Source organism: Meriones unguiculatus, chromosome 4 (assembly GCF_030254825.1).
Source record: "Meriones unguiculatus strain TT.TT164.6M chromosome 4, Bangor_MerUng_6.1, whole genome shotgun sequence".
NCBI lineage: Eukaryota > Metazoa > Chordata > Mammalia > Rodentia > Muridae > Meriones > Meriones unguiculatus.
In genome coordinates, this window is record NC_083352.1 from 105,114,684 (window position 1) to 105,140,976 (window position 26,293).

A 26,293-nucleotide genomic window follows, 5' to 3' on the forward strand; every position below is an offset into this window, starting at 1 on the left:
GACTCAAGGCCACCAGGGAAGCCCTGCAGCAGACTGCCCATTGGTTTAGGTCTCTGTTTCGACCATCTGAAATCCTTCACCCTTGTGAACTAGGGTGTTGTGGCCTCTGTAGACACCCCTGCTCACCCTCCTTCACTGCTCCTCCTTATGCAGAAAGCCTGGCCTGGACCAGGGTGCTCATAGGAAGCTCCTAGACCTCCTGGCCTGTTTGTTGCTATGCCCTGAATCCTCTCCGAGGGCTGAAGGATGGCAGGCCCCATGAGTGTCTCTTAGGGACAACAAGATCCTTGCTGAGTAAATCAGTGTTCAACTCTCTCTGTTTATCAGAGCCAAAACTCTCCAAAATGAGTTTAATTAAAACAAGAGGCTCTCGGGTTCTCTCAGATTAGATAGTGATCCAGCCTACTCCAAACACAGGATTCGAGGATGGGGGAGTGTCTGTGTCTTTGTCTTGGCCCAGCTCTATTCCCCTGGTGGGCTCTCAGAGTATGGGTTTGGATTAAAAGGCGGGGAACAGAGACAGGACTCCCAGATCCTACAGACCAGTGTTCTGAACATTCTTAACACAGGAGCCCCTTGTTAGACTTCTTCATGTTGCAGTGACCCCCAACCATAAAATTATCTTGGTGCTGCTTTATAACCATAATTTTGCTACTGTTATAAATAGTAATATAAATATCTGATATGGAGGATATGTGATAGGTGACCCCCATGAAGGGATTGTGACCCACAGGTTGAGAACCACTGCTAGAGATGCTTTAGAATCCTTTTTAAAAGTTTATTGTCATGGATCATACAAAGTGATGCTTTTATAATGGCATTTGCATTAAAATACTTTGACAGCATTCATCCCCTTGCCCACTCCTGCCTTCCTATGTTCTCCCTCTCCTTTTAATCAAACAGCCTCCCTTTTGCTTTTATGTCCTGTGTGGCCTTGCTACTGTGGTCACTTCTGGAGATACTTCTTAAATGCCCTGAGCAATAGGCCCATGATCGCCTCCCTGCAAAGGTTGTGTGAGGAGCCAGGGATGCCAAGAAAGCTGCCAACTCCATCCAAACTTTCTTCCCAGCTGCCCTGATGCTTATCTTCTCTTAGCTGGTCTCCAGGCTCCTCGCCTTCCCTAGTATTCCAATCGTTGCCCCGCCTCACTCTAAACTTTCCTTTCTTGATGAATCCTACCTCTAGAACTCCTGTCCCCTCCTGCTGCCTCCAGAGGCCTGTGAAGAGTGGATGTGTAACTATGTGTGCAAGGAAAAGCCCATAAACCAGAGCAAACATTCAGATTTTTTATTATGCAGTTGACTTATCTTCTAAGTGTTCGCACAGTGAGTAGAGGTGTCTTTAAGATACAGTCTGGCCACGGTCTTGAATAGTGTGTGCTTGAAGTATGTGCTAAGGGATATAAACACAATTTAAAAATTTGTCTGTCTACCTATCTACAATGCCTTTCCTTTTAGTAGATCCCCTAAAGAAGTTAAGTAGAAAATAGTTCCCCAATAAATAATTACTTCTCTAAACTGTACAATCCCCCAACACCAGCAAACCGTCACTCTCCCTCCTCCCACCCCCCAGCAATAGGCAGGCATGTTCACACCTGTAATAACTTAGGAGACGAGCCTCTGAAGTTTACCATCTGGTTAAAGCCCCACTTCACACAACAGCTAAAGTGTCTCCGCATGGCGCCCTTGGCACATGCCCAAAGACAGGTTCACATTGCTGTGAGGCCCAGAGGGGAGGTGGGCAGACTGTCCCAGCTGAGCCTGCAGAACAGAATTTACATGGGGACTCACAGTCTGCCCCCCCTTCTTCATCCCCCACACTCACCATGAACACAGCTGAAAGAGCTCAGCTAAAAGAGATTTTGAGACACCAGGAGTTACAATTCCCAGTTGTTGCCAATTATATAGATAAACAGGAATTTACATAATGTACAAAGAGTTTGTATTTTCAGCTTCTCCACAAGCCACTCCCCAAAGATCCACATTTATTCATGAAAGTAGATATCCAGCAGCCTAACAGCCTTGAGCTGGTGCTTTCCTCAGGGCAGCTTGCTGCAAGGTGGGCTCGGGAACTCCAAAACAGAGGCCATTGCAGAACCCACAGCTCTTTGCTGAGTGCTCCAAAATTCAAAACCATCAAGAATGCATTTTTTCCTTCTTTTTTTGTCTCATCAACATCTAGGTTTCTTCTTTCCTTTTTCTTCTTAATTTTGAGGTCCGCTTTTCTGGTGAACACTAAGCATGGCTGAAAAGTTGCTAAATCCTGTGAACTGCAACATCTGGGCCCTAGGTCTCAATCGGATGGATGCTTCGCAGCTCGCTACTTGCACGGGCCATGCAGGCTGCAGAAGCAGGCCTACTCCGGCCACATGGGTGTCCTGTGTCTTCTAGGAGACGGACGCGTGTTTACTTTTGCCAAGAGCCAGCCTGGTGTCCACTTACTCTCCAAGAGGCCTCATGTCAAAAGTCAGTAAGTAGCTTTCTGACTTAATGTACCTCCCAAACAATTTCCTTGTGAAACTGGAGCCACAGGCATCTGGCCCCCGGGGCACATGTGGGATCATTTTACCCATTAGGGAACTGGGGTCTTTTGGACTTGGGCATTCTTGGAATAGGGCTGTACCAGTAAGGGGGGGACTCTTTGGGTGGGTCTTTCTTTTTTCTTTCTTTCTTTTTTTTTTGCCTCAGGCCAACTCTCCCCCTGTCCCTAAAGAGGTGGAAAGTTAAACTGTGTAAGCACCATGCCTCTTTCCTGGAAGGTCGTTGGCAGGCAGAGAGGGCGAGGATGAAGTCCACTGCAGGAAGAAAGAAGCATCGGTTGTAGCCTGCTAGGGCTCATTAAGGCTGGAGGCCTTTATCTGTTCTCTACTTCAACCTATTTCCAGGGAAGAGAACAAAAGAAAAGAAAAAAGAGGGATGTTATGTTAGCACACCAGCTCTTCCAACTTGAAGAGATGACTCTGGCCACGCCTCTTCTGCCTCCTGCCTGGAAGTTCCCCTTCACTAAATTGCTCAGTGACTTTAGAAGCTGAGAACAGAGGTGTGAAAAGAAGAATAGCAGCAGATGTGGCCACCCAGAGGCCCTCGGTTGGTTCCCTCTTTGATGACCACAAGCTCAGAATGGCTTAGTAGTAGCTGCCATTCTGTGGCCATTGCTAACTCAACATCTAATCAGAGAGGGATGCCGGCAGAATTAAAGGCTCTCCTCTGGCACAAAGCGTCTTCTAAGAACTTTACGTGAATTAGAAGGATCTGGATGATACCTTGACAGGCTCCAGGGGGACACCTCCCACCAAACCCAATCTCATTTTTGACTGGGTGTATGGATGTGGGGAGGGGAGCGGTAGACAGGCACGTGGGCACACATGCCTGTGATGGTCAGAGGGCAACTTCAGGTGTCATTCCTCAGGATGAGTCACCTTTTCTTTTAAAACAGTGTCCCTCGTGGGGACCTGGGCCTGTTTGTTTAGGCTGGGCTATCTGTCCAGAGAGCCCAAGGAGCTGCTTTTCTGCACCGGAGCCACAGAGTCACGGGCACAGAGCAGACCACCACACCCAGCTTTTTATGTGGGTGCTGGGGTCACACTCACCCTTGTGCTAACAGAGCATGCACTTCAGTCACTGGATCCTCTCTGCAGCAGTATGGGAGGGGGTATCATGTGCTCTCTCTGCACATAGCTCCTTTGATGGCTGTTCCTTGGACAGCCCCGGGACATTTGTCTCTCCCATTTTCGCTGCCTGAAACACCTCTCCCTCCTGCATCCATGTAGCTCAGACCATCCCTTCTACAGGTCTCTGTGCCAAGGTCACTTGGATGGTGAGATAGCTCCTGTCCACCCAATCACAAACCACAGCCACCCAGCACTAACCCTGATCAACTGCCAGGTTTTCCTTTGCTCTCCTCAGTTTGTGCTGTATATATTTGTCTACCGTCTGCTTTGACCACTAACTAAACTAAAGAAGACCCATTGCCTCATTCCCTGCCTGGCTAGAATAGTGAGGATCTAGTACTTAGCAGGTGAGTAACAGATCTTGGCTGAATGAACGCACATGTAAATTAATAAATGATGCAATGAGTGGATAGCTTTGATTATACCCTGCGCTCACTGACAGAACTGTAGTTAGGGGTGGAAAAAAGTTGTAAAGGGGAAAAGGAATGAAGAGGAGGTTGAGTACGGACCAGCTGGGGCCTGTCACACACTCTCTGAGGACCTGCTGGCACCTTGGCCTCTCTGTTTTCTTCCATTTTCTCTAGACCACTGGAAGCCATCTTATATATATAGAAACTCCTGCAGGCAGGGCTTGGATTAATGCTCCCTTGATCATTCCCTGCAAGAACTGAGGCCAGCTCCAGGCTACGAACGTAAGTTACTATCCCATTGCAGATGTGTAGCTGAGTAACACTTCTGATTGGTAGACAAATGAGCTGGTAAATTGGTAGACAAACTAGGCTGACAAATGAGCTCAGCTTGGTTGCAGGAAGCCCTCAGGATTGCTCATACCAAACACAAAACAACACACAAACACACACACAACCAAACCAAACCAACACAAAATGAAGCAGGTGTTAAAACAATAACAAAATGATCTGGGAGTGCCGGGTGGGCATCTACTGCCCATGGGGCACAGCCATGTCTGCTAAGAAGAAAGGACTTAACAGGGAACACTTGGTCACGGAAGTAGAGGACGGTGGGATTGATCAGCTCAGCCTGGGGAGCTATCAAAATGGCAAGTAAGGGTTTTGCCGTTTCAGGGAGAGCAGTCATTACCTTAGACTCAAGGGGGACACAGGATGTGCTCCAAAAACACAAAGGGTTACTCGGGACCGGGGAAATGACAATAACCATGTATACCCAGAGCTGATAGAAAAAAAAAAAAAAAAGCACGACTGTCTATTGCAGAGGGCTCCTGTGAGCTCTGGAGTCCCGCTGGCCCCTTATTGAGAGCAGATGCCACCTCTCCACCCACTCTGTGCCCCTGAATAAATGTATCCTGTCTTCACCTTTGACGTGGGCCTCCTGTCTCTCTCTTCTCCTCTTCAGCTGGTCTTTCTGCTCTCCTGGAATCACTGTGGGGACACAGCAGGTTTCAGGAATTAACATTTCCATGTGGCTAGTTTGGGGGTGCCAAATTATGACTTCCTCTTCCCCACCAACAAGCTCGTTAATATGTCCTCCCCAAGGACCAAGTTCCAGGCACTGATTGCAGGACTGGAGGCTCGGTGGGTGGATGTCTGAGTACCAAAAACACTGCTCGGTTACTCGCTGGGTGCTCGGAACCCCATCTGAGAACAAAAGTGCAGTGAGCACCAGGTTTCCCAGATGGCAGAGCCCGGCCCCGAGGCCATAGTGCCTGCCTTGCTTTGAGCTCACCCGCTCCAATAGATTAGTAAACTCATAAGGGAGACCACGGGAGGCCCATCCACACACCACTCAGCCCTTCCTTCAGGCTAGCGATAGGCTGCTTTGCCTGGCTGGCTTGGTAAGGCCAATATGAAGGAAAAGAGGAGCCAAGAGTTTCATAGCACCTATCTAGAGAACAGTGGTCCTGGGGCAAGCATGGTGGCTTTTACCACCCAAAATGGTTCTATATGCAGTCTCTGTGCAGCTGAGAAGACCATGCAGTCTCAAATACAGATAAAAGATCCAGGGACCACAAATAAACCAAATGGGTAGCCCAGGTCAGGGGGTCCTTTATATCACGTGGTAAGACTATAAACTCCTCATGCTGTTTGCAAAGAAGCTGAAAATACAAGGAGACTGATGGGTTCTTCACTCTTTAAATATTCCCAGTTCGTTCCGGTTTGTTTACAGGACTATACACCATGGCTGCAGCCTGTGTTCTGAAAGGCAAGGAAGGCTGAAGACCTGGATGACCTATCCTCCACCCACCTTTGTGAAGCCCCTGGCTTAGCATTGCCCACCAGTGACTTGTACCTGGGTATGCGTGGGACTAGAAGGTATGTCATACCTGGCGACACCTGTAGTATGCATGCAGAAGTGTGCACAGGCCTTGTCGTCTGTCTCCACACAAGCACAGCGCAAATGGGTCCGTGGAGAAGGCTGGGAGCTTTCCAGAAATGGTCCAGAGGACCTCTTTCCCCGGAGGCTTCCTCTGTAGTTGGACAGTCCATAGGGCACAGTCTGTCTGCAGAGCACAGAGGAACGTTGGGCGGGGGTCCATTCAGCCACTCCAGAGTGGGACACCCCCCTATAGCATGCTGGCTGGGAACTGTCTGGAGTGAACTAGGTATGCTGAAATGGGCTATTGAGATGCAAAGACTTGCTGGAGGCCCAGGGAAGAGCTGACCGCACTAGCAGCCTTACAGAGCTGGCACAAACATACGCATTTAGGGGAGCCCTCGGCCTCACTGAGATGCCTGAGGCTGCAAGCGTGCCCCAGGCCCCAGGCCCCAGGCTCTGAGCTCCTCCTGGCACGCAGTTGCCTTTCTCTCTTTTCCAACTCGAACCAAAAAGGCCCAACTCCTCCAGAGCAAGTCCTGAGACCTCTAGCTAGTCCCTAGCCTGTCCTCAATTAGTAAAAATCCTTCCAAGCATGACAGCCCAAGCTAAAGCCCCAGAATGCATGTAAAGAAGCTGCGTGTGGTAGCTTGTGCTTAAAACCCCAATGCTGAGGAGGCGAGGCACGAGGCTCCTTGAGGCTTGGTGGCCAGCCAGCCTAACTGTTTCAGCTGGTGAAAGAACCTGTCTTCTAAAATGGCGGATGGCTCCTAAGGAGTGGCACCCTGCTGGCTGACCAATGGCCTCCTCATGCACATGCATACACAGATACATACATGAACCATTGGATTGTCCTGCCAGGAACCTGTCCTTCCGTTACCCAAGCTCCAGACAGGGAGGTCTATTTGATCCATGTGCTCTTACTTGTCTGGGGCCTGATCTGGTGCCTATAAGGCCTTCCATACTTGAGGCTGTCCCTAGCAACTTTAGTGCTAACTGAACTCCATGGCAGGGCACACAGCAGGCCTCACAGCTGGCACTAGGGAAAAATGGGGCAGATGCGATTACAGTTATTAGAGATCCACCCTAGCCCCTGAATGTGGTGTCCCTCAAAGGGACAAACACCAGCGGGTGTACCCGATGCTCTCCAGGAGCCGCCGCCACCACCTCGGTGGGGAGGCTGAGAGAAGAATTCATCATGGAAAGGTCTTATTGTGTGGCAAAAGCTGTCTGAAATGATCAACCGCTTATGGTTATGGTTGGCATTAGGAGGCGTGTCATCTAGAGCAATAAACGCTTAAATCTGGTTTTAAGAACGAATGCAGCCCAACCGTGGCTCATTCTCCAAAGAGGAGAGACTTCTAGAGTCGAGTGAGAAAAAGTTAAAACCGCATATTTAATTCATTAATGTAACTGAACATGATCTGGGAGACAAATTACCAAGAACTTAAGGAAACTTATGGGGCCAAAGGCCTTTTTCCAGTAAATCTGGCCCTTCTTGTTCATCCCTGTTTCTGAGTCCCACAGAGTATCACCAATTATCCACCTCAAAGGGTGGCCTTGTACCCTCTCTGTTTTGAAAATAAAATCAAATTGAATTTCTTTTCCTTAGAAGCAGGCAGCCATAAAGTCTTTTTTGGGGTGTTGAGGAGAGTCAGGCAGGGTGCCTGCAGCTTGGAACAGCTGCCTTCTTCTATGCTGGGTTGGAGACCAGAGAAGAGCACCCCACCCAGCCCCATGCCCCTCTTGCTTCTGCCCCTACCAAGCACCCTAAGAGGCAACAGATCGGGGTTCCCCGCTAACCTATACAGGCCCAGCTGCTGAGCAAGGTAGAGGAAAGTGGAAGGATCCAGTCCTATTGGGAGCTGGATCTTTTCTCAGAAGCAGGGTCGGGGAGAGGGGAGAAGAAAAATGTGGCCATTGTTATGGGTCCAGATTTGGCCGAAGGTGTATCTTTCCAGTAACGGGGTTACAGTAAATCTCTAAGTGTTGACTTTAAAGCCAGTCCTCCATTTCTTGGTGAAAATTACACATGAGGAACAGCTGTGCTCCTATTCCTCCATCAGCATAGAGACCTGCAATTTTGAAATTGCTGTCAGGTGATCATGCATCAGTGGGTGTATAGCCACTCAGCTGAAGCAAAAGGCTTCATCTAAAGTGTTTTAAGTAGGGAAATAAGACTGGGTGTTTGTTAATAGAGACGTTTTAGCACTTTCCCAGCAGCCTCAAGCAAAAAAAACGCCATGTACAAACGCCCCCGACAGCTTCAAAGAGTGTTTACAGAGCTGAGCCCCCTCCCCAAGGGATGGGAGGCTCTTAGGAGCTGGCCAGAGCTCCTTGGTATGTCCTGCCCCAGTGAACATGTATAGGGTTTGGAACAAGAGCTCAACGTGGAGGCCCACCTACTCCAGGTCTAAGTATACAAGTCATTCATAACCTCTCAGAAAAGCAGCCTTATGCTAGGGGTGAAAGTATTCCTTGCAGTTCTCAGACGAAATCTGGCAATCCAAATGACACCGGCAGCTTCTCTTCCCTCTTCATCCCACACCAATGCAGCCTCGTCTATTCCCAGGCTACATCCATGATCTGTCTACACACCAACCTACAAGCTGTGCCCTAATGTGTCAGACACTAGATAATATCTATATGGCCTTGAGGACATTCAGGCAGGGGACGCAGGGCTCAGAATACTGGGTACGCCCTCTGGGAAAAGGTGTTTTTAGTCTTAGAGATTCACTGAAATGGTGGCCTAAGGAGGGCCACCAGTGGGAGAAAGCAGAAACAAAACCATGAGAGGAAAATAGCAGAGAGCTAGGCTTTTATTTCTTTTGTACCAGTGATGAACTTAACACAAAGTAGAATAAAAACTGGGGTAGGAGGATCACTTCCACCTAAGCCTAGGCTGTGCACTGAGTTCCAGACTAGGGTGAGCTACAGAATGAGACCTTGTAGCAAGAAAACAACAAATCACAATAAAACACTAAAAAAAAAAAAAAAGAAAGAAAAAAAAACTGCGATTGAGCCTATGGTTGCTATTTATGAGGTAATCCCAGCCTGACAAAACCGGATTCTATGCAGATTAATGGGCTCAGCCATGGAAAACGTCAGTAGGAAAAACTCCACAGGCTCTTACACACCTACCATGTAGCTAGGGTTATTTTAAGTGTGAAATATAAATACATCCATGCCTACAAGGATTCACATGCTTCTGGGAGATGACAAATTGAAAAAGGAGAAGCATCAAGCCTGTGTGTTCTGGCATAGAAAAGGTACACAGGGTACAGAGCGGTTACTTGCTAGTTCCATTATTAAGTCGTAAAGCACGCCACCCTCTCAGTATACAAAAAGATTGTCAGGCATTTGCCAGCATGAGATGCTGCATGGGGCATGTTCAGCAAAGAGTTAGCAATGAATGGAAATCGGGTCCTTTGATTATCTAGTTGGTTTGAGAAGCTGTTCCATCAGCTGAAAAATTCCCCTCATCAGGCATGCTGTGTTTGTGATGTGTGACTAAGCAATAAAGGAACCAGAAAACCACAACAATGCTCCTCCCTGCCCTGCCTCGTCCTGGCAGGCAGGCCATGCACCACCGCCCATCTCACAAAGAGTCTGCACTTCATCTAGGACTGGCCTTTGTCTCCATTCCCTGAATGGGCAACAGGAAGTACTCCACAGTGGAAGCGTGAGAACGGAATTAAACTGGCTGAGAACCTTGGACCAGACAGAACACTCGACCCAACTGTGGCTGCCTACCGTTGAGCAGTACGGTTTAGATAACGCAATGCTTTGTGGAAACAGGCAGTCTTCCCATCTGTTGATATCAGTTATAGTACAGAGCTGCACACGAGAAAAGCAGATGAAGGGGGTGGATAAACAAAACGCTCTCCATCATACCTACACATGCGGTGTCTAGCGCTCTCTCTGTGTGTTTGTATAATAAATCATCTCTCAACTTATGTACAGAGAACACTCATTATTTAATGAGCGACAGAGATGCCAGAATCTTATTTATCACAGTGTCTTTATTTTTCAAGTTTTCCCAAATGTCATAGACAAATGTTATTAAATATTAAACTCCCAAGTCGCCCGCATTCGTCTTCATCTGCAGAGCAACACTGAACACCCTTCATTTATCTCTCTGTGAGAAGTTTTTAAACAAGGAAAATGACTTTAGGAAGCACACAAACACACACACACACACACACGTGGTCCCAGGTCCAGGTTAGAAAGAGTTCCACCTTTCTAACCATGAAGCCGGCAGCTGCATGTGACATTTAAAAGGTGGGCACAGCTGAGAATCAGCAGAAGGCCTTCACTTGCTGAGTTCTACACCACTAGCAAAGTGGATCAAACAGAAGGAAAACTTGCTCCTCATTTCCCCACTGAATGGCATTTAGAAACACCTACTGGAGAAGGGGCTGGACAAACACCGTAAAGCAGACAGGAGGCCCTGCACAGGAAGCAAGGAGTCACATACAGGTTAGCATATCGGCATGGCCACTGTCCTCCCTCTAACAGCTCAGCTTCTCCTGCATAACTAAGGTTGTCAGGCAGCAGCCCCATCATGGTAGTTCTGGCCTTGAACTGGCTGCAAGAACGCACTCCACCCATCTCGAGGCTCTGGTCCTCCCAATTGTTCTATGCCTGCCACTCTCTGCGTGCTTGCTGCAGATCTGGCTATGGTGAGCGCTTGAGCTTACAGCTCCTGGGTCAGTGGCTTCTCTCATAATGTGAAGCAGCTGGGCAGAGGGAAACAGTGACAAAGGTAGCACCCATTATTACTCCTTTTTTTTTTTTTATAAATTCACATACTCACAATATAGTTGTTTTAAGTTTTTTAAAAAAAAAACAACTAAAGTACTGGTTGAGTGTCTCTCCTTCTATTCATGCTTTCCCTTCTGAGGCAAGCAAGCAAAGACAAGGAGGCAGCCCAGCATGCAGTTCATGGGGCTTTGGGGACATGCTGGCCAAGAGAGGAGAAACAAATGGTTCCCACTGGCTAGTAGTCAGGAGGTAGCAGCCATCACTGTATACAGCCTCCTTCTACTCGGCAGACCCTGGCATGCTGTCTCGTCATGGCTCAATTTCAGATTCCATTAAAGCCATCCTTAAACAGAACCATTAGGACATCGTCTGAAGCTCAGTTCTTCAGGCAAGGAAGCTGGTGTCTGCCATGTTGTTTCCTAGCTCCAAAGTATTAGCCAGTTAGAACCGTGTTCTCGCCAGTGTGACGAAATGCAGATGTGCCAGGAAGTAACTCTCCTCATGTCAACAATCATCTATTAGCTGCCTGCTGTGTACAAATGCATGGGATTGGGGAGGAGGAGTGGCAGTCTTGGAGATAGGATCCCCACTGTCAATGATGGAAAGTAGGGGCTTCTCCATCCAGAGATTGAGACCAATATTAGAGGTTCTGGTCTCCTTGAATCTAGTCTCCGGTGTTCCCCATCCCTCCAGCCACCGGCCCTTCCTCAGATGGGCTACCCTGTCTCTCTCTCTTCCAAGACTCCTAATAAAGGAGCACAAGGTCAAAGGGCACTGTGGGGCTGCTCTTTGCCAAGCGCCTCTGTCCTGCATTAGGCATCAGTTGCCACTCCAGGTCCCCCACACTGTAGCAGCCCTACCCTCTGAGCTGTTCTGATGTAAGAGTGTCTGTCTCCTTCCAAAAAGTTCCTTCCATGCATCGTGTCTAAACAAGGTATTTCTTGCTTGTTACCACAAACTCCCACTTGGCAAGCACATTCTCAGGTATGACAGGAAGGCCTCCATGTCTACAAGCAAAGATGTTTTTCACTGCACCAATACATTAAAAAATTAGGCCAAAACCAACAAGCAGAGTTGGCTGACATCCTTTTTCATTCCACTTGTGCCTGTGGTGGAATGGCAAGGTTGACTAGTACCATCGCTGAGCAGGAAGGAAACACACCTCCTGCCTCCATCTCTCTTCTCAGAGTCCAGCTCCAGACAATGAGCTGAGCCAATCAGAAGCTTCGACTTTACTCACCCCTTTCCTACTCATCATTCGTGTATGAAAGGCAGCTACAGTCTCATCAGGACTGGCTCCATCGTCTTCCTCTGTGGCCTGGCAAGGCTGTACCCCACCCCCACCCCCCGGGAGAGGTGATCAAAGAGCTAGCTACTGAGTCCATGTCAGAGACAGCCCCTGCTACCCTTACTAGGGAATCCCACTTGGAAACTAAGCTGCCAATGGGCTACATCTGAGCGGGGGGGGGGGGTTCCTAGGTCCTCTCCATGCATTGCTCCTTGGTGGGAACATTGGTCTCTGCAGGAACCCCTGGGCCCTTTTTTTTTTTTTTTTTTTTTGCTCTGTTGAGGAGGACCTCCCCTATCAGTGGACTAGGGAAGGGGCATAGGGGGAGAAGAGGAAATGAGGGTGGGACTGGGAGGAATTGAGGGAGGGGGCTATAGCTGGGATACAAAGTAAATAAATTGTAATAAATGATAAATAAATAAAATTATTTAAAAAGAAAGTCAGCTATGGGCCAGACCTTAAACCAGATAGCACATGAGGTGGTCTTCCAACTTCCAAGGATGAAATGGAACAGAAAGCCTTGGTTCCTTATGTCCTCAATTCCCAAGCAGAAAACACACATGTACACTTGCTGGCTACATAGGATCTCACACACACCTCATGTTTCATAAACACAGAAGCAGGGCACTGGCCACCTGTTAATTTCCGTTGTTTCTGCAGCAGAAAACCCTCACAGATCGATGTTGAAAGAACCCATGGCAGTGCCCTCACAGCCCCCAGAAAGAGCTAAAGACTTTCGAGAATGCAGACCTATGAGACGCTAAGGGTCTCACGCTGTGATTGATGGCTAGCCCCTCATTATCGGTTCCAAGATCAAGGAACACATCTTCTTCTGAAGCTGTGGTAGCCTTGGGAATAGCCTTGACACCATCTCCTGGGGTCAAAACAGCAGAGCTTTGTCCAGCTGAGCCCCCCGACTATCTGCCTGCTCACCTCTGCAGGTGTCTGGCTCATGTCCTCTCAACACTACAACAATGTCTCGGGATCTGCTAAGTGAAAAAGGTGCTGTCTCCCCACACTGTCTCCTAAGTGTACCGAATTCCTGACTGGCTGAGTATGTTTCTACTGTTTGGCTCTTCTATCCACGTGCATAAGAAAACGTAATGATCAATCCCACCTCCACACCCATACCCACCCCCACCCTCCCCTCCCCACCCCTGCATAATGTGAATTAAAGCCAGGGCTTCATGCAACTAGACAAATACTCTATCACTAACTCACATCCCCAACCATGGTTTTACTTTTCCTTTTTACCACTTATTTTCACTAAGTTGCTACTCCAGCCTTCAAATCATTCTATTGCCTTTAGTTTTCAACCTTCTCATCTCAGCTCCCCCGAGAAGCTGAGATTACAGCCCTACAACATCAAGCTGTGATAATTAATTTTAACTGTCAACTTTATTGGATTACAAGACTTTAGGGAATTAGTGGCCATGAGGTCTCTGACCTAATCAAAGGATTCCAGGCTGGCTGGAGTCACAGTGTGATGGCATCTCCACATCACTGAGAGTTGATTTGGGCATTAGAAGTATGTCACTGTGCAGGACTGTGGTGGTGCACACCTTTAATTCCAGCACTAGGGAGGCAGAAGCAGGTGTATCTCTGAGTTTGAGGCCAGCCCAGTTTATAGAGTGAGTTCCAGGACGGCCAGGGCTACAAGGAGAAACCTGTCTTAGAAGGAGAAGAAGGAGGAGAAGGAGGAGGAGAAGGAGGAGAAGAAGAAGAAAAGAGGAGAAGGAAAAGGAAGAGGAAGGAGGAGGAAGAGAAGAAGAAGAAGAAGAAGAAGAAGAAGAAGAAGAAGAAGAAGAAGAAGAAGAAGAAGAAGAAGAAGGAAAAGGAGAAGAAGAAGCAGAAGTGGTCATCACTAGAGAGGTGTATCTTCCCTGACCCCTTCCTATTCCTGGCTCTGCCTCCTGGTTGCAATGATGTGAATTGCTATGGTCTGCTATGTCTTCCCCACCACAACGCCAACCCTCCGAAACTGTGGGCAAAATAAAACTTTTCTCCACGTGTTAGTGCCTGTTCACTGTGATCAAGGAACCAACAAGAGCAACTTAAGGCAGGAAAACGTTGTTTGGTTCAGTCTGGGGATACGGTCTACACAGCATGGTAGGCATGGCAGCAGGAGCTTGGGGTAGCTGCTGTGTTGAATCTTCAGTCAGGGAGCGAGGAGAGGTGAGTGTTGGTGCTCAGCTAGCTTTTGGAGAGAGCCTCCCCACCTCAGCTAACCCAATCTTAACCTCCCTCACAGGCATGCTAGAAGTTTCTCAGTAAGACTAGGTGGTTCTAGACTACCCAGTTGGCAGTACTGATCACCACAGCCTTTCAGGTTGCTTTAGATGGTTGTTAGGGTGACGGTGAGGCAAACAGTTAGTGGTAAGGGGAGTCTCCCTAGAAGAGGTGCGGTCTTCAGGGCATTCCAAGTAGAGGATCTCCACCTCATAGTAGCCACTGAGGCCACACACCTAGCCCAATTGACAGAGCACGTGGCACAGAGGGAGAGGGCATGAGCCAGACTGGAAGTGGTCCTCAGCAGGGAGGCCCTAGGCTCCAGCTGAACTGATGATTGTCTGGGATCCTGGGTAAGTTTCTTCCCCACTGAAGAAGCTGAAAATTGGGAGGTTGTTTGGCTACTTGGGAAGGTTCACCCAGCTCCACATCCCACCTGGAGCTATTCAAGAACCCTTGCCACAAGCACCGTCAGCCACTCAGTCCCCAGGGAAAGTCCCAGAACATGACTCCAACAAGAAAACCACAACTCAGTACCCTCCCCTGCCCCCACCGCTCTGAGAGGTTCCCAGGATTTCACCAACCATATTTAGAAAGTTTGCACCCAACTGGGCCTTAGGAAAACAAATAAGCAAAACTCCCACAGAACTCATCTCCCAGCTCTCTGGAACACAGAAGCTGCTCTCCCTTCTTCACGCAGGGGGCAGAGGGACGGGGTTGGGGGGTGATAGGAAATGCTCTGGCATGTTTATGAGGAAGCCTAAGAGTTAACAGCTCTGTTCTTCCCCTGAAAAAGGGAAGAGAAATAAAGTACGTAGAAAGGAAGACATCTGAAGAATCCTTGGGATAGCTAGCTTTCCCTCCGCTGTGTGACCAAAAGCATCAAAGGGGCTAGAGTTTCCCTCTCCAGGCCCACATGACTGACCCTGACAAACTCCAAGTCAGATGTAGGCTTCATTACAACTTTATGCAAAGCTGCAGACAGATGGGGCTCAAAATAGCTGCCAGACGTGGGGCCGGGAGAGGCAAATCAGAGCAGGTATTGGAAGAAGGGGGTCCTTGTAGAGGGAGTTTTCAAAAATGCTGACACCATCACATGTCCCTTCAAATTACCTGCGGTATGTGAATGAGGCCTGCCTTGCTGCTGTTCAGGAGAGTCCGTGTTCAGGACAGAAAACGTCTCGGTGACTAGGCTTGCTCAGTGCCATCACACTGATGGCAAGGTCTTGCTTGTTTGTGGCCTTGTGTGGTGCCATGGAGGCAGTGCCAATAAATGCAACACTTCTCTCAAATTAAAGTACCTGGGTCCCTGTTAGTGAGACAGGCTTTATCCTCAAATGAGAAGTCAGGGAGAGGACAAACATGAGGTGAAGGTCAGTATCTAAGCTGCTCGTATTTTGTAGGCATAGGTTTTACGAAAAGACTTTGCTTTCCTGTGCTAAGGTTTTGGTGCCTCTGAATGTCTATACCTCAGAGTACCTTGTTCTTCAATGCAGATCTGTATTCTCAATTAGTTGCTTCCAACTTTCAGCAAAGCAATCCCCCCGCCCCCTGCTCCCCTTGTTCACCATGAGCCATTTGTCCCTCTGGCTACCCTTGTCTCTGGACCTTTCTAACAGACTCAGTAAACAAATCTGTTTCTGGTTTTTAACTTACTGGGTCAGGACGCGGGGCTCTGAGCAGCAGTGCCCCAGTCGCTGTGTACTAGAACCTCCTGCTAAGTCTCCCTCGGAAGGCCATAAAAGAAGGCCTGCCTGAGTGCTGCCAAGTTGTACAAGAGCGCTTGGCTCTAAGACCCTGTGTCAGGACTAAGGAGGATGCAACAGGATGATCCTGTCCTGTCTGTCTACGCTGGGGATCCCTGTGGCCGGCTAGAAATTCAGCCCTCTAAACTGTGCCTGGACAAGCAACCCATCATCCACAACACCCAGCCACTTTGCATGTTGGTTTTCCCTTTCGGAACAGTTGATTCTAAACCGGAGGAGGGACACAAGTGTTTGCACCAGTGTAGACGTGTGGGTGTGCTGCACACGAGCACATGTGTGTTTTCTCGTGTATGTGGTTCTCCTCTTCAGTGCTGTTGTATGACAGAACGAGAGCAGGCCATTTTCTCATGTGAAACAGAACCACCCGAGCACCAAGTAGTGGCTAAATAGGGTCTCCTCCAGTGAGGACAGGGCCCCCTAGCAGCTCTCCAGCAGATATGCCGAGGCACCAAGGGTGCAGCCCGGGACTGAGGGCTGGAATGTTGAAGTCAGTCCTGTTCCAGCCATGGCCAAGAGCCTCCTTAAGGAAAACATTGTTTACCTCCCAGTTTCCTTTGTTTTAAATTCTTGTAGGAATAAACCACACCAGAGATGTCAGGGACTTGCAAAGGCCTTCAGATTTAAGGCCAAGTTCCTAGCTGCAACACCCCCTTTCATCTAGCAGAAACCCGAATGCTCCCTTGGGGTCATGTGGGGTCACAGCCTCTTCTTACCAGTCTTTCTTGCTTCAAATCAAGCTTCCCATGAGTCTCATCAGGGTTAAGCTTCATTCCAGCCCAGCCTGACTTTGCTCCCAGGCCTCCTCCTCCTTGGCTCTGAGGGTTTTGGCCAGTGGGAACTGCAGGAAAAAGTCACCTTGTGGGGCCAACCTTCGAATCCTATGCTGAAACGGAACCCCCACAGGTCCCCAAGTAAAGCGTCTTCCTGTCAAATGTTCTAAGGACTAAGTTATTCAAACCCAGAACTGACATGCAAGGTGTTAGACTCCCAAGGGAGAGGTGAGAATGGATACATGGAGAAAACAAAAACTCAAGAGTGGGGAGCAACTGCCAACAGTCAGAACCTTGAACTGGGCATCGAGGAATCTGGCCAGCATCATTTTCTATACATCCTTCCTAAAAATGTACCACAGAATCATCTCTCAGCGCATCATATGCACAGTCTTCTCTGCCTCATTCCTGGTGACTCACACTTTCTTGTACCCACTACAGGGCCTGGGTCTGGTGTGAGATGGAGAACAAAATTCTGAACCTCGGGGATTATCAGCTACACACAAATCCCTTGCTAGATTGTGCTAGGCTCTCCTGGGTAGGAGAAGTAGGTAGGCCTTACCTTCCTTTCAACTCTCCACAGGATCAAACAGAAAGACTCCAGAGACTTCACCTGCCCTGAAGTGGCGAGGTGCTGTGTACTGTACCCAGGGAGCCTGGGCCAGGACCTTAGGAAGGAAGCATGATGCCTGCCCCAGGGATCTTGGGAGCCACCATGCCCGAATCCCCAAGCCTTCTGATTGTTTACCAAGAATAAAGAGAAGCAACAGGAAGTAACAGAAGAGGGTGGGACAAAAAAATCCTATCCCACCTGCAACAACCTTTGGCCACAGGTGGCTTTATCTAGCTGCTTTATCAGCCACTGGAATAAGCAGACACACCTTTTCCCAAGGGCTGGAAACCTTTCTGCTAACCGGACACCACCAGGCTGTGAACAAAGCCTCCAGGAGTTGGCACTGCAGAGGGTTGGCACTTGCTGCTGGCTGGTCCTGGTCAAGACAGAGACCAGCGTTTGGTGGTCCAAGAAGTCGACTTGAGAAGAACTGTCTAGTCACTGATGCCTTCCCAGAATGGAATGGAAAACAGTAAGACAGCCACTCTGGGGTGAGAGGTTTCTGCAGGGATGGAGTTGTCCTCGATTGTGATGGCTACATTTTCAAGACCTTGCACTGACTGATCCAAAGCACTGTGTTGACCCCTAACACTTGCCCTGGTTACCTGGACAGAATCTTCACTCCCCCTCCCCACCCCACTGCATACAGGGGACTGAGACCCATGGAAGGACATCTTCAAAGTTCAATATCCAACAAGATGATAGGACCCTAGACTTTAAGCTCTTTGATGGCATGTGTGATTTGCTTCTCATGTGAAATGCATGTGAGGGAGTCCTAGGGTCACTTTCTTTCTAAATGCCTTGAGTCTTTGACCCAAAGTATGTGAGAATCTGTACAGCAAGGAAGGATGAGCTTAAGCAAATCCATCTCTCTCCTATGCATAAGCTTCATGGTAGCTCCAGGCTGTGAGAAGTGGGTCACGGCATGGGCTTAAGGAGTGAAAGCACATGAAGGAACGGTCAAAAACAATTCTCATTCACAGGGAGGAGCCAGTGGGCTGTGAATCCCTCAGACCTACGCCTGTCTATCCCAGCATCTCTGCCATCAAGCTAAACCTTCCAATATGCCAGGCATGAGAGCTGCCAGATATGCGAGCTGCCATCTCTGAGACCCACCCAATGCTCTTGAAGGCTAACAAAGTCAGTTTCTCCTCATCAAGTTGGTCCTGTGCTTCTAGAATAAAATGTAGGCCATGTGATGGACCAACAGTTTATGTGTTTGCTTGTGGGTTTCTCTGTGTCTATGAAAATAATCCTACAAAGGGGCAAATGTGTTAGTCCAAAGAGTTGTGAATATGAATCAACGTCATCATTGTGAAGAACAGAAGCAGCTGGGAATGAGAGCTCTGTCCCAGAGCCTAGTCTACTGCCAGGAAGACAAGACATCCATAAAAGTGGCTCAGTCAGTGAAGCTGCACATGTCTGAAGACCTGAGTTTGGCTCCCCAGTACCCACGTAAGAAGCTGGCTGTGGTGATGTGTGCCTGTGATCTCAGGACTGAGAAGGTGTGGGGATCCCTGGGGCTTGCTCTAGGTAGTCAGTCTGACTGGAGCCTTGACCCCAAGTGAGAGACCCTGCCTTAAAAGCTAAGGTTCAGAATGACTGAGGACAACACATCATATTGACCTCTGACCTCCACCCATGATCACAGGTAGCTATATACATATGAATACACACACCCAGTCAAATGCATGGAGCAGTGATTAGTAACAGCACAGTAGGGAGGCTGTGCTAGAAAAGATGAACAGGGAAGGGGGAGAGACTGAGTGGGCAGATCCAAAAGTCACACTACTGAGGTGAGAGTCCTTATAACCCCAGGCAAATGACACAGTCTCCTGCAAACTATGGAGGATGCGTACATACACACACCACAAACAGTTGTGTAACTCTCACAGAAGGATGTGTAACCAACCCACATTGTCACTGTGGTCAGGACCAGTCCATCATTCATGACACATTCCCAACACGATGATGGCCACAAAGACCAAAAACCAAAGACCAAAGGCCACAAAGACCAATCCTTTCTACCTCAAATAAATGCACCAACAGAAATGATCCCACCAAGGCTGGCTCACAGAACAGGGAACATTTACTGGGATCTCCAAATCCTATGGAGGGTGCACAGCTGGCCCCAGTCTGCAAGAAGCTGGGGTCCCAGTCCCATAAGTTCCATTGGCCTCTTGGAAAAGCTGGGCAGCCTTTCTTAGAAACCTGCTAAAATACCTTTCTTGAAGAACACAGATGGTGAAAGCAGGACTCGTGCTGTTCTGCAGTAGAAGACATTAAAATGCAAGTTCAAACATGTTAATTATTATTATTATCAGTCTATTCTTTACTTGTTTGGGGAAGGAAAGAACGCAAAACAAATGTCATTCCTGTGGCATTAAGTCAGCATGGCAAGCTTTGGCAAAGGCTGGACATCCTTAGGAGACTCCAGTTGGGAAAATCTCAGGGAGACCCCCTGGTCACTGCCCCAAAGCTACACTAGAATCTGTGCCGTACAGAAGGGAATCGGGGAGCAGAAGGCACCTCCTACCATACAGAGAAGCATGGCCAGAAGGCAAAGGCAAACAGGATGGGAGATGCCACCAGTCTCTCTACCACACCACAGTCACGAACCACAATGTCTTTCCCTGATCTTTCCAGAAATACATTCCTGCTTGTCAGCCATGTGGCTCATATTTTTGTTTCGGAAATACAGTCACCATCACAGCATCACAGTGGCTCCCTCAGATGTCCCTAAGGGATTAACAGATGGTGGGGCCCCTGGTGCAGAGGTGGGGAAGTATACATCGGGCAATTTGGTGGGCATCCTGGCTGCTCTGTTGCTATCTGCAATCACCCAGTTCAGAAGGAAGCTGCCTCTGGAGGGCACGTTAGACTCAGTGTCCCCAGAGGGTTAATTTTGTTTGATGCCCAGTTGTTTGGTCAACCACCAACTAGAAGCTGCTGTAAGGGTCTTTTCCAGATGGCATTAGCCTTTATGCATTACCCTCCGAGCAAAGGAGACTGCCTTCCACAGCCTAGATAGGCTTGTCTATCCAGTTGGCAGGCTTAAGAGTCAAGACTGAAGTCCCCTATCAAAGACAGAATTCTGACTCCCTTTGCTCTTAAGTCGGTGTCACCATCTCTCGCTGAAATTTTCAGCCATTGATGGTTTCTGCTGTGATCGTATAACAGGACTTATAATCATATAACTATTTTCTCTGTCTCCACATGGTTGTACACATGAGCTCAATTGCTTCCATCTCTCTGGTGAACCATGAATGGTCCAATCCCCACATGCCGTGAAGGTAGGAAACATGTATTTTTAAGTATACCTGTGCAGGCAGAGCAGCCCCACAGTGGTCATGAGTGTGTCTACACATGACATTTCATGACCACTTCCTCACTCAAGACTATACACATGATATCCCGATCACCACCTCCCCACTCAAGTGTGTACACCTGACATGACATTCCATGACCACCTCCCCACTCAAGTCTGTGTAAACATGGCATTCCATACACCACCAACACACCCAACTGTGTACATGTGACATCCCATGACCACTTCCCCACACAAGTGTGTACACACATGACATCCCATGACCACCCTCCAACTCAAGTCTATAAACTCATGTCATCCCATGTACCACATCTCCACCCAAGTATGTACACACATGACATTCTATGCATCACCTCCTCACTCAAGTGTGTACACGTATGACATCCCATGCACCGCCTCCCCATTCACTGTCTTAGGCTCTGTGAATTTTCCAGGACAAGATGAGATGGGTTTCTCTTGGTCTGAATTTTGTTTTTGTTGGCAACCTTGGAATTGCCTGTGGGTTGTGGAAGTTGGAGTTCCACACATGGCTGAAGCAAGTTTTAGGAGGATGCCTAAACTGTGCCATCTGTTAGTTGTGATCTCAGATGCCAAGAAACGCAACTAGTAAAGGACAAATGTGCTTCCTTGGAGCTATGGGCTTTGTTGGAGAATGTGAGAAAAGTTACGAGTAAGGTTCTTGCGAAGGTATGTACAGTACACTGAAGTGCAGGATCTCTAACGAGGGCCATGCACCCTGGACAAAGAGGCCTCCTGGAAGAGAGAAAGCCCTTCAGACTACAGCCACAGCCACAACCACAGCCACAGCCACAGCCACAGCCACAGCCACAGTTAAAGTAAGAAAGCAAAACCGGGTTCAGGGCCCAACCAAAAGTCAGCCAACATCAAAGGAACATCTACAGCATACTGAGTGTAATGAGGACAGTCTAACTGAGCTCAGGGTATGACAAACATGGAAGAAGCACAGAATCATGGATCTTCTGCCTGGGAGGTTCATGAGAATATAAATGTCCCTTGAGCCTAAACTAGGCAGTTAGCCTCCCATGAAGATGTGGATGGGGTGGATGGGAGCTTCCAACTTTACTACTGCAGAGTCTTGGATGTAGAATGAAACCTACTCAAGACAATCTTCAGAAGGTCCTCACAAGTGGCCTTCAAAGACAAAGTCAGAGGCTAGACTTGATCTCCATGCAACTGAATGGACAGGAAGAGGAACACCATGAAAAGGCAAAAACACCTGAAGTTCAAGGTTCTTGGTTTAGGGCTAAGGATCAAGGCTCCTCCTTCAACATGAGCAGCCAGCTGCAGGGACCGGGAACAGCCACATTCTGGTGAGGACACTTGGGGAGTGAGAACAGTAGGTCCATTTAGGACAGAAATGATGTGAGAGGAGGAAAGCCACTCAAGAGAAGGGGCTGAGACTGTGGGGGGAGGGGGGAGAGTAAGCCATAGATCTTTCGTGCCACTACGTACATTTTCAGGTCCTTCCATTCCACTGGAGGCCTGCTGAGCTCATTTTCTCTCATTGTAATCTTGTTCCAAATATTGTAAAGATAGCAAACGGATTTACTTAAGGGAAGGAAGAAGATGAGGAAGGAAATAAGAGATGTGTGTGTGTGCGTGCACACACACACATACACAGACACACACAGAAAGAGATTAAGGCCATCCAGGAAACTTTTCCCTGCTAACATATTTATCTTGTCTGAATTCAAAGTGCTCAAGTCTGGCAACTGTCACTTTTGTTTCTCCCAAGTGGTTGAATGGGACACAGGGACACTGGATTCACCTCTTCCTCCCCACTGGGTAAAACAAGGTGGAAGAAAAGAAAAAGAGATCAACCAGACACTTGGAAAAACTCTTCCAGGTGGCTGTCCTCAAAAAAAGCCCAAGAGCCATGGCTCTCTTTCATGCTGCCCAAGACAGCTCAAAATTTCAACACGATGTCTTAAACATGCCCGGGTGTTTATAGAGCCTCTGGGGCATGTCCCTGGTACTAAGTTCATGCCCACATGGTGCAAAGGAGACTGGAGGACAAGCAGAGACCTAAGGTGGTTTCCAATTCCTGACTCCATCCTGTCCCTTGCTTCTGAATTTCTTCTTTCTTCTTCCAAATAGTGTGGGATTCTAGCCAAGACCAGGACCCAGGGCCTCTAGTGAGTGCCCAGTGTTTCTCTTTCAGTGATGCTCATTTGACAGGATCATGGTGGTAGATGGTTAGAAACCAAAAAGGACAATGGTCAGGTAGTTGGTGGCTCTAAGAAAATGTTAAGTCTGAGACTCTGAGGATGGGAACCAATCCATGACACCCAATACTCATCCCTGTTCTCCTCCCATCTCCCCCCTGTGGGCTGAAAGTTTGTACAAGGGCCTCATCAGACACAGCTAGATGAGTTACAGAGTTGGAGGGTCTCAGGCAGCTCTGGACTCAGTAAAGAATGACAAGTTAAAGGACAGTAACAGCTATGATTAAACAAACCAGGGTCCACCTGAGCCTGGGACCTATGCAGGAGTCCAAGGGGCTCATCAGTGAAGCCAGCTTTGTCTGCCAGTCTGGCACATCAGGGAGATCTCAGACCTACCTGGCTATGGTTAAAGATACTATCGTGAGGTTCAAAAAGACACTAGACCCTCCCGCTCTTCTACGTTATTGAGATGTCTAGGTGGGTGAGTGACTATCAAAACCACTGCCCAGAGGTCTCTGCTAATGGGCTTCAGGAGAGAAAAAAAAGCCACAAAGAAGAATGATTAGTTGCCTTTCCAGGCTGAGGGTTTGTGCTTAACCATCTCCAAGCTCCCACAGGAAAATCCCTACGCAGGTTCAAGTAGATGTCCCTGGAAGAACACCCAAGGAAAAGATTTAGCAGCATCCCAACCAAGTCCAAGATTCAAAAGACAAGCCATGGAGATAGTAGCCAGAGCAAGGTCAAGCCGTCTAACTGCTTACAAGATATGTCTTCACACAGGAGGATCCCAGAGGCTGAGCTGGAATTAAGTGGGAGATAAGACAGTCAAACCCTCTCTATGGTCCTGGGAAAAAGAACTCCTCACCAAAGGCTGGCCCTAGGTTGCATCAGCACCCTTCTACTAGGTAGGAGATTTTAAAGCTGAACAGATGGGCCCTCTGTGGCCAGGGCTGTGGGCACTGGGGTCAGCCCTGGGGGATGGCAGTCACTTGAGGCACCTGCGTCACTCTGACTTGGCATCCAAGATAGGCAGAAAAGGAAGACACCGTTTCACAGGATGGATGCCATGCGGGTTTGCCAAGGCCACCTTCCCACTCTGTCTCCCCACCTCCAAAGCTGCTCTCAGGGAATTTCAAGAAGGGTTAGGAGAAAGGCTCAGTACATTTAGCCCCTGGGGGCAGGAGCTTAGACAACTTCTGAGCATCTAAAGCCCCTGCCCAGCCCCCTGCCCACCACATCTCAAATCCAGGATTGAGTTTCTCCAGGGCTAGGTTCTCAGAGCGGAGGCGGGTTGCCCCTGGCCTGTGATAGGACTTGCGCTGCCTGGAGACACTGCAAAAGCTGAGATCTGCACGATGGCAGATGCAGGGGTCTGGGTCTGAACGAGGTGGGCTGAGGTTCACGCAGAAAAAACAAAACAAAACACAAAAACAAAAACAAAAACTGAGGCCTCGGGCCTGGCACGGAGCCACGCTGCCTGAGCCCCGAGGCTAACTCACTCAGGGGTGTTGATCCAGATGATGTCCAGGTGACAGTAGTACACACATTCCTTGTCCTTGTAAGTGAAGCACGTGCAGCGCCGAGGACGGTGGCGTGCGGGGACCCCCTCGCCCTTCCGCTCCCCAGGCCTGCCTGCTCCCCAGTCCTGCCCAGCACCTCCAGGTGGGGCAGGTGGGGCAGCTGTTGGGGCCACAGTCCTCTCCTCAGGGCCAGCCACAGTCTCTTTACAGTCCCCCTTCGATCCGGCTTCAGGGGGCCCCTGGGACACACTGGCTCTTCCAGAGCCCCCGGGGTTGGGGTAAGGCGCAAATCCTGCAGGAGAAGGATTGAAGGGGTCCTAAGCTGCCCACGCGGAGTTCTACCCCCCCCCAACACACACACACACACACCACCACCACCACCACCGCCACCACCAAACCAGAATGAGAATCAACCAAACTTCTGCAGTGTCTGGGGGCTGGTTGAAGTCTCCAAACTAAGCCAAATGCCTTAAAGCGTTTACAAAGCTCTGTGCACGCTCAGTACAAACTTGTGAGTTATTTCAGTCCCTGTGAAGTTCTGAAAGCTATTTACTCTCCACTGGGTGAAACTCGACTTTGCATGGTCTCTGGAAAGTGCCCAAAGAACAGTCCAAGTCTCGAAACCCCCAGATCCAGTGGAAGTAATCATTCCGCCTTCAGGCCCCTCTGCCCGCCTCTGGGAGACCTCAGGGTTCAGAGCCAGGCTCCTTAGCTTCCCCCTCAACGCAGCCCGGAGCTTGAGTTCCTTTTGTGTGCACTCCCGCGTGGAGACGAGCCCCGCCCCGCCCCTCCCGCTTACCTGCAGCGGAGGTCGCTGTGAGCCCCAGAAGGAGCAACAGCCCAGGCTCCATGAACCCCGATCAGGCGCTGGGGCACCGGGCCTGGAGGGTGGACGCTTGTGACCGAGAAAGGGCACTGGGACAGGGTACAGCTTTCGAGTTCTGCCGCTGCCTGACCTGTGCGTCCCGGCGCTCAGAGTTAGTTGGCTGCGGCGGTCACGAACTTTCAGAGCGCGCTGCCCATCCCTGTGCAGGGCTGGCCGGCTGGGCTCCGGCTTTTCTGGCTCCCGCACCACCCCCTTCGGCTCCCCGCCCCTCGGAGGGGCTGGAGCTGTCGAGCTGGGCCTTTGAACCCGGGGCTCACGGTGGTCGCTTTCCAAGCGCAGGAGGGAGTCTTGCAGAGGCACATTTGCCCCAGGCACACCCAGGGCCAGCGAAAGGCCGCGTTCCCTGTGGGTGGGTGGGGTGGATGGGGTGGGTGGGGTAGGGTCGCCCCCCCCAACCGCCGAACAGCTGCCTGAAGGCCACCTTCTGCCCTGTGCACACTGCACCCTTACTCAGACTCACACGTGCAACCCCCTCCCCAGCCTAAAGCAACCCCACCCCATCCCAAGAGCACCAAGACCATGAAAGGGCTGCACAGGAGGGCGGCTGGTTTCTTGTTTGTTTGAAATCAGTCTGAAGGAAAGGATCTGTTCACCAATGACCTTACTCCTGCTGAGGACCTGCGGGCCAAGGCTCTGGGTGCCCTTTACACCTCTGATTCATGGCTGCCCCAGCCAGCTCCCTGCCTAGAAGTTCTAGAGAGTGGTAGGTGGGGCAGTGGGACGGAGAGCAAAGTCGCAAAGATTCCATTCGGTATGAGGTAGTGGTCCTGGGACGTCCCATTTCCTCACTGCGCCCTTCAGTGAGGGGCAGGTGCCTCTCTCCAGAGGCCACAACTCATCCCTTCAACAACTGTCCGCAGGTGTCTTCTCGGCGCCCTGTGGCAGTTTAATGTGTCCGCAAACCTTTGTCTCCTGTCATAAAATGTTGGTTTCAAGGTCATCCCAGCCCTCCCCCCCCCATATTTCTAAAGATGGGCATTCTA

General features: G+C 49.4%; 1 protein-coding gene across 1 annotated transcript; it reads right to left on the reverse strand.

Annotated features, from left to right (window-relative positions):
• Positions 1–1,273: 1,273 nt before the first annotated feature.
• Positions 1,274–25,626, reverse strand: Edn3 (endothelin 3). Its single transcript, XM_021650775.2, has 5 exons — positions 25,224–25,626; positions 24,404–24,716; positions 5,971–6,147; positions 5,003–5,068; positions 1,274–2,875 (listed from the first exon to the last, which is right to left on the reverse strand). The coding sequence occupies exons 1-5, from the start codon at positions 25,273–25,275 to the stop codon at positions 2,866–2,868; spliced, it is 618 nt and encodes a 205-aa protein (XP_021506450.1). The 5' UTR covers positions 25,276–25,626; the 3' UTR covers positions 1,274–2,865.
• Between the last annotated feature and the right edge of the window lie 667 nt (positions 25,627–26,293).

Coding starts and splice junctions, on each gene's coding strand:
- Edn3 (XM_021650775.2), bottom strand. CDS start 25,275: ATGGAGCCTGGGCTGTTGCTCCTTCTGGGGCTCACAGCGACCTCCGCT. Junction 24,717..25,223: donor CACAGCGACCTCCGCTGCAG/GTAAGCGGGAGG, acceptor CTTCTCCTGCAG/GATTTGCGCCTTACCCCAAC. Junction 5,069..5,970: donor CATACTACAGGTGTCGCCAG/GTATGACATACC, acceptor GTGTCCCCACAG/TGATTCCAGGAGAGCAGAAA.